The sequence below is a fragment of the Myxine glutinosa genome, unplaced genomic scaffold (assembly GCF_964187855.1).
Source record: "Myxine glutinosa unplaced genomic scaffold, kmMyxGlut1.1 SCAFFOLD_750, whole genome shotgun sequence".
NCBI lineage: Eukaryota > Metazoa > Chordata > Myxini > Myxiniformes > Myxinidae > Myxine > Myxine glutinosa.
This window is the reverse complement of record NW_027616845.1, coordinates 21,011-29,462: the sequence shown is the minus strand read 5'-3', so window position 1 is coordinate 29,462 and position 8,452 is coordinate 21,011. Positions and strand designations below refer to the sequence as shown.

Below are 8,452 nucleotides of genomic sequence, written 5' to 3'. Positions count from 1 at the left end.
AATTCAGGATATTGTAGATAATTACAATAATACAGTTCATTCATCAACAAAATCAAAACCATCAGAAACATTTACAAAATTAGAATATGAAAAGGAGATTAATTTGAGAAAGCCCAAGTTCAAAGTTGGTGATATGGTAAGGATATACAAATGGAAAAGCCATTTTGAGAAAGGTTATACACAAAAATGGACTCGTGAATTATTTAAAATCATTGATGTAATGGATACAGTCCCTTGGACTTACAAATTAAATGATTTAAATGGAGAAGAAATCTTGGGTTCATTTTACTCGCAAGAATTACAAAAAACAAAGCTAATAATTCATTAAACAACATTTCTATTCACCCCACCCAGATTAGCTAATTTAATTAGTGGTAATAAAAAAAATATTAAATAAACAAAAATCATAAGCCACACCCACACAGACCCCACCCACACAGACCCCGCCCACACAGACCCCGCCCACACAGACCACACCCATCATCCCCCACCCCCAGTGCGTCCCCCACCCTTGATCCCCCCTCATCCCACCCCCACCTTCCCCACACACACAAGGGGAGGGGAGGGGTGGGATGAGGGGGGGCCAAGGGAGGGGGACGCACCTTCCTGTCCCTTTTCCTTTATTCTCTTTTTGTAATTAAGAATTAAATAATTGTAAACAAAACAAATATATATAAATATTGAAAACATTAAAATCTTTATATTATTAAAACATTTTTCTTGAGGTATACATTCAACTTCTCCCCAGCATAAGTCATCAATTTCTTCCCAGCACAAGTCAAAGGTTGGTTCAGCAGATGTCTTCAGGTTTTGAATCTCTTTCTATTAAAGACAAGAGGGGAGAGATATTTATTTCATATTTATGTTCCATGTCAAAGCGTCTTGAAAAGCGCTATACAAAATAAATGTATTATTATTATTATTATTAATATAGGGTCGGATGCCCTTCCTGACACCAACCTTGAATCACCTCTTATGATGCGCAGGGATATGGTGTACCTATTATAAACGGTGAACCACATACACACACGTACACACATGCTTACCTCGAAAAAATCCAGCTTAGCGTCAAGATCGTTGAGTTGAAAATGAAGAGTACCACAGGTTGGTAGGAAATAACCACTCCTTGGGAGATCAAAATCATCCCACTCAAAATTTTGGTCTTCGAGGTTAATACTGCAAACAAAATAAGGAGAAATTACTATGCTGAAGTAAGCCCGACAAAACATCACACACACGCACACACTTTCACAGATACATACACTCACATACACACACAAACACACACACATACACACACACACATACACATACACACACATACACACACACTAAGGCAGCGTCATTTAACACCAACGTATTTTATTTAGTGTCATACCTTTTACATGAATCCTCTAAGAACGGTGAAACTGGCAAATGGTTTAAATGCTCATTCGCCTCGTTGTAAATCTCTTTCGGAAAAACTTCATTTTCTGCCAAGACCAGGTCATTTTCAAAACCTGAATTGCTGTAATAAAAAAAATATATCATGTTATATAAATTTAAATTAATCACATACAAAGCTCTCACCAACAGTTCAATTCTGAATGTTCAAACAGTTCAAACTTACCCTTGTGAGTATTCTTCATCACTGGAATAAGACGAGTTGTCGTTCATCTTCATCGATTCGTAATTATGAAAACAGCACGACAACACGACTTTTATAATGTCCAAAATGTATTTTCGGGAACAGAACTCAGCTTTAACATTTCGAGGAAACAGGAAATAAGACCATGAGAAATTCCCAACGCGTCATTTCTTGTAAAGTTAAGCAACATGCCATTTCTTTCTTTAATTAAAAAAAGGTTCGAGGTTTAAGTATGGCATCCTTAATGAATGTGAAAAATATCAAATAAGACTTATTGAAAAGGCAACTGGTAAAAAAGTTCACAAAACAAATAAGAGAATTAATTTAAATACCGGTGAGTTGGGTAAAAAACATGGAAATATTTTTGAGTGGACGGAAAACTTTGATGGTTGTCAGGAAAATATATACTATAATTTTAAAATGGTATGTGGCACTGGAGGTGCTCAAACAAGAACATTGAGGGAGGTTTACCATTTTATCTTAGCTCAGTTAAAATATCTTGAAAAAGAACCAAACTCAAACCTCTTCTTTAATAATATATTAGATGGTGATGGAAGTTGGAGGCGAAATAAATTATTTCCTACACATAAACAAATATTTGTAGGATCATTGTTTCAGTGGTCTACTCGGGATCATTGATAGTAAGAGTACCATAAGACCAAGGGGGAATCCTAGGTTCATAAGGGTAGAGGGATCACAGGTGTTTAAGTGGTCTAATGAATAAGGATAACATGTCAAAAGGTTAGAAGGTTCGTAAAGAACAGGGTGAGAGAAATATAGGTGTTTAGGGGCAATGAGGGAGGGAAAGAATTAATATGGAAGTGAATGGGTCAATGTTTGAGTGGGTCAAAGATTAATCTGCCAGATGATATGTAGAAGAAGGATGATAGGTCTATAAGAGAAAACAAATATTTGTAGTGTTTGAGTGGTCTAATGAACAACATTAAGGATAGGTACTACAGACAAAAGGTTCATAAAGATGAGGGTGGGAGAAATAGAGGTGTTTATGATTTTTGAAAAAGACAAGGGGGTAAATGACATTAGATAGGGATTTCCCATGTTAAACGGAGGTGTCCCAGAAGCAACATTATTACACTACTCACAAGTGTGAAAAGTGGTTTTTCCACACTAATACAAGTGCAAAAGTGGTTTCCTGCACCAACACAAGTGCGAAAAGTGGTTTTTCAACACTAGCACAAGTGCGAAAAGTGGTTTTTCCACACTAATACAAGTGCAAAAGTGGTTTCCTGCACCAACACAAGTGCGAAAAGTGGTTTTTCAACACTAACACAAGTGCGAAAAGTGGTTTTTCAACACTAACACAAGTGCGAAAAGTGGTTTTTCCACTCTAATACAAGGGCAAAAGTGGTTTCCTGCACCAACACAAGTGCGAAAAGTGGTTTTTCAACACTAACACAAGTGCGAAAAGTGGTTTTCCAACACTAACACAAGTGCGAAAAGTGGTTTTTCAACACTAACACAAGTGTGAAAAGTGGTTTTTCAACACTAACACAAGTGCGAAAAGTGGTTTTTCCACACTAATACAAGTGCAAAAGTGGTTTCCTGCACCAACACAAGTGTGAAATGTGGTTTTTCAACACTAACACAAGTGCGAAAAGTGGTTTTTCCACACTAATACAAGTGCAAAAGTGGGTTCCTGCACCAACACAATTCCGAAAAGTGGTTTTTCAACACTAACACAAGTGCGAAAAGTGGTTTTTCCACAATAATACAAGTGCAAAAGTGGTTTCCTGCACCAACACAAGTGCGAAAAGTGGTTTTTCAAAACTAACACAAGTGCGAAAAGTGGTTTTTAAACACTAACACAAGTGCGAAAAGTGGTTTTTCCACACTAATACAAGTGCAAAAGTGGTTTCCTGCACCAACACAAGTGCAAAAAGTGGTTTTTCAACACTAACACAAGTGCGAAAAGTCGTTTTTCAACACTATCACAAGTGCAAAAAGTGTTTTTTCCACACTAATACAAGTGCAAAAGTGGTTTCCTGCACCAACACAAGTGCGAAAAGTGATTTTTCAACACTAACACAAGTGCGAAAAGTGGTTTTTCAACACTAACACAAGTGCGAAAAGTGGTTTTTCCACTCTAATACAAGTGCAAAAGTGGTTTCCTGCACCAACACAAGTGCGAAAAGTGGTTTTTCAACACTAACACAAGTGCGAAAAGTGGTTTTCCAACACTAACACAAGTGCGAAAAGTGGTTTTTCAACAATAACACAAGTGCAAAAAGTGTTTTTTCCACACTAATACAAGTGCAAAAGTGGTTTCCTGCACCAACACAAGTGCAAAAAGTGGTTTTTCAACACTAACACAAGTGCGAAAAGTGGTTTTTCAACACTAACACAAGTGCGAAAAGTGGTTTTTCCACACTAATACAAGTGCAAAAGTGGTTTCCTGCACCAACACAAGTGCGAAAAGTGGTTTTTCAACACTAACACAAGTGCGAAAAGTGGTTTTTCAACACTAACACAAGTGCGAAAAGTGGTTTTTCCACACTAATACAAGTGCAAAAGTGGTTTCCTGCACCAACACAAGTGCGAAAAGTGGTTTTTCAACACTAACACAAGTGCGAAAAGTGGTTTTTCAACACTATCACAAGTGCAAAAAGTGTTTTTTCCACACTAATACAAGTGCAAAAGTGGTTTCCTGCACCAACACAAGTGCAAAAAGTGGTTTTTCAACACTAACACAAGTGCGAAAGTGGTTTTTCCACACTAATACAAGTGCAAAAGTGGTTTCCTGCACCAACACAAGTGTGAAAAGTGGTTTTTCAACACTAACACAAGTGCGAAAAGTGGTTTTTCCACACTAATACAAGTGCAAAAGTGGTTTCCTGCACCAACACAAGTGCGAAAAGTGGTTTTTCCACACTAATACAAGTGCAAAAGTGGTTTCCTGCACCAACACAAGTGCGAAAAGTGGTTTTTCAACACTAACACAAGTGCGAAAAGTGGTTTTTCAACACTAACACAAGTGCGAAAAGTGGTTTTTCAATACTATCACAAGTGCAAAAAGTGTTTTTTCCACACTAATACAAGTGCAAAAGTGGTTTCCTGCACCAACACAAGTGCGAAAAGTGGTTTTTCAACACTAACACAAGTGCGAAAAGTGGTTTTTCCACACTAATACAAGTGCAAAAGTGGTTTCCTGCACCAACACAAGTGTGAAAAGTGGTTTTTCAACACTAACACAAGTGCGAAAAGTGGTTTTTCAACACTATCACAAGTGCAAAAAGTGTTTTTTCCACTCTAATACAAAGGCAAAAGTGGTTTCCTGCACCAACACAAGTGCGAAAAGTGGTTTTTCAACACTAACACAAGTGCGAAAAGTGGTTTTCCAACACTAACACAAGTGCGAAAAGTGGTTTTTCAACACTAACACAAGTGTGAAAAGTGGTTTTTCAACACTAACACAAGTGCGAAAAGTGGTTTTTCCACACTAATACAAGTGCAAAAGTGGTTTCCTGCACCAACACAAGTGTGAAATGTGGTTTTTCAACACTAACACAAGTGCGAAAAGTGGTTTTTCCACACTAATACAAGTGCAAAAGTGGGTTCCTGCACCAACACAATTCCGAAAAGTGGTTTTTCAACACTAACACAAGTGCGAAAAGTGGTTTTTCCACAATAATACAAGTGCAAAAGTGGTTTCCTGCACCAACACAAGTGCGAAAAGTGGTTTTTCAAAACTAACACAAGTGCGAAAAGTGGTTTTTAAACACTAACACAAGTGCGAAAAGTGGTTTTTCCACACTAATACAAGTGCAAAAGTGGTTTCCTGCACCAACACAAGTGCAAAAAGTGGTTTTTCAACACTAACACAAGTGCGAAAAGTCGTTTTTCAACACTATCACAAGTGCAAAAAGTGTTTTTTCCACACTAATACAAGTGCAAAAGTGGTTTCCTGCACCAACACAAGTGCGAAAAGTGATTTTTCAACACTAACACAAGTGCAAAAAGTGGTTTTTCAACACTAACACAAGTGCGAAAAGTGGTTTTTCCACTCTAATACAAGTGCAAAAGTGGTTTCCTGCACCAACACAAGTGCGAAAAGTGGTTTTTCAACACTAACACAAGTGCGAAAAGTGGTTTTCCAACACTAACACAAGTGCGAAAAGTGGTTTTTCAACAATAACACAAGTGCGAAAAGTGTTTTTTCCACACTAATACAAGTGCAAAAGTGGTTTCCTGCACCAACACAAGTGCAAAAAGTGGTTTTTCAACACTAACACAAGTGCGAAAAGTGGTTTTTCAACACTAACACAAGTGCGAAAAGTGGTTTTTCCACACTAATACAAGTGCAAAAGTGGTTTCCTGCACCAACACAAGTGCGAAAAGTGGTTTTTCAACATTAACACAAGTGCGAAAAGTGGTTTTTCAACACTAACACAAGTGCGAAAAGTGGTTTTTCCACACTAATACAAGTGCAAAAGTGGTTTCCTGCACCAACACAAGTGCGAAAAGTGGTTTTTCAACACTAACACAAGTGCGAAAAGTGGTTTTTCAACACTATCACAAGTGCAAAAAGTGTTTTTTCCACACTAATACAAGTGCAAAAGTGGTTTCCTGCACCAACACAAGTGCAAAAAGTGGTTTTTCAACACTAACACAAGTGCGAAAGTGGTTTTTCCACACTAATACAAGTGCAAAAGTGATTTCCTGCACCAACACAAGAGTGAAAAGTGGTTTTTCAACACTAACACAAGTGCGAAAAGTGGTTTTTCCACACTAATACAAGTGCAAAAGTGGTTTCCTGCACCAACACAAGTGCGAAAAGTGGTTTTTCCACACTAATACAAGTGCAAAAGTGGTTTCCTGCACCAACACAAGTGCGAAAAGTGGTTTTTCAACACTAACACAAGTGCGAAAAGTGGTTTTTCAACACTAAAACAAGTGCGAAAAGTGGTTTTTCAACACTATCACAAGTGCAAAAAGTGTTTTTTCCACACTAATACAAGTGCAAAAGTGGTTTCCTGCACCAACACAAGTGCGAAAAGTGGTTTTTCAACACTAACACAAGTGCGAAAAGTGGTTTTTCCACACTAATACAAGTGCAAAAGTGGTTTCCTGCACCAACACAAGTGTGAAAAGTGGTTTTTCAACACTAACACAAGTGCGAAAAGTGGTTTTTCAACACTATCACAAGTGCAAAAAGTGTTTTTTCCACACTAATACAAGTGCAAAAGTGGTTTCCTGCACCAACACAAGTGCGAAAAGTGGTTTTTCCACACTAACACAAGTGCAAAAAGTGGTTTTTCCACACTAATACAAGTGCAAAAGTGGTTTCCTGCACCAACACAAGTGCGAAAAGTGGTTTTTCAACACTAACACAAGTGCGAAAAGTGGTTTTTCAACACTAACACAAGTGCGAAAAGTGGTTTTTCAACACTAACACAAGTGCAAAAAGTGGTTTTTCCACACTAATACAAGTGCAAAAGTGATTTCCTGCACCAACACAAGTGCGAAAAGTGGTTTTTCAACACTAACACAATTGCGAAAAGTGGTTTTTCAACACTAACACAAGTGCGAAAAGTGGTTTTTCCACACTAATACAAGTGCAAAAGTGGTTTCCTGCACCAACACAAGTGCGAAAAGTGGTTTTTCAACACTAACACAAGTGCGAAAAGTGGTTTTTCAACACTAACACAAGTGCGAAAAGTGGTTTTTCCACACTAATACAAGTGCAAAAGTGATTTCCTGCACCAACACAAGTGCGAAAAGTGGTTTTTCAACACTAACACAAGTGCGAAAAGTGGTTTTTCCACACTAATACAAGTGCAAAAGTGGTTTCCTGCACCAACACAAGTGCGAAAAGTGGTTTTTCAACACTAACACAAGTGCGAAAAGTGGTTTTTCAACAACAACACAAGTGCGAAAAGTGGTTTTTCCACACCAATACAAGTGCAAAAGTGGTTTCCTGCACCAACACAAGTGCGAAAAGTGGTTTTTCAAAACTAACACAAGTGCGAAAAGTGGTTTCCTGCACCAACACAAGTGCGAAAAGTGGTTTTTCAACACTAACACAAGTGCGAAAAGTGGTTTTTCCACACTAATACAAGTGCAAAAGTGGTTTCCTGCACCAACACAAGTGCGAAAAGTGGTTTTTCAACACTAACACAAGTACGAAAAGTGGTTTTTCAACAATATCACAAGTGCAAAAAGTGTTTTTTCCACACTAATACAAGTGCAAAAGTGGTTTCCTGCACCAACACAAGTGCAAAAAGTGGTTTTTCAACACTAACACAAGTGCGAAAGTGGTTTTTCCACACTAATACAAGTGCAAAAGTGGTTTCCTGCACCAACACAAGTGTGAAAAGTGGTTTTTCAACACTAACACAAGTGCGAAAAGTGGTTTTTCCACACTAATACAAGTGCAAAAGTGGTTTCCTGCACCAACACAAGTGCGAAAAGTGGTTTTTCCACACTAATACAAGTGCAAAAGTGGTTTCCTGCACCAACACAAGTGCGAAAAGTGGTTTTTCAACACTAACACAAGTGCGAAAAGTGGTTTTTCAACACTAACACAAGTGCGAAAAGTGGTTTTTCAACACTATCACAAGTGCAAAAAGTGTTTTTTCCACACTAATACAAGTGCAAAAGTGGTTTCCTGCACCAACACAAGTGCGAAAAGTGGTTTTTCAACACTAACACAAGTGCGAAAAGTGGTTTTTCCACACTAATACAAGTGCAAAAGTGGTTTCCTGCACCAACACAAGTGTGAAAAGTGGTTTTTCAACACTAACACAAGTGCGAAAAGTGGTTTTTCAACACTATCACAAGTGCAAAAAGTGTTTTTTCCACACTAAT

The 8,452-nt window shown here is 38.0% G+C and overlaps 1 protein-coding gene across 1 annotated transcript; it reads right to left on the bottom strand.

The window, feature by feature from the left end:
• Positions 1–507: 507 nt before the first annotated feature.
• On the bottom strand, positions 508–2,640 carry LOC144889089 (uncharacterized). Its single transcript, XM_078768948.1, has 4 exons — positions 1,610–2,640; positions 1,379–1,507; positions 1,047–1,176; positions 508–822 (listed from the first exon to the last, which is right to left on the bottom strand). Exons 1-4 carry the CDS (start codon positions 1,660–1,662, stop codon positions 523–525), a joined length of 612 nt encoding a protein of 203 aa, XP_078625074.1. The 5' UTR covers positions 1,663–2,640; the 3' UTR covers positions 508–522.
• Positions 2,641–8,452: the final 5,812 nt, after the last annotated feature.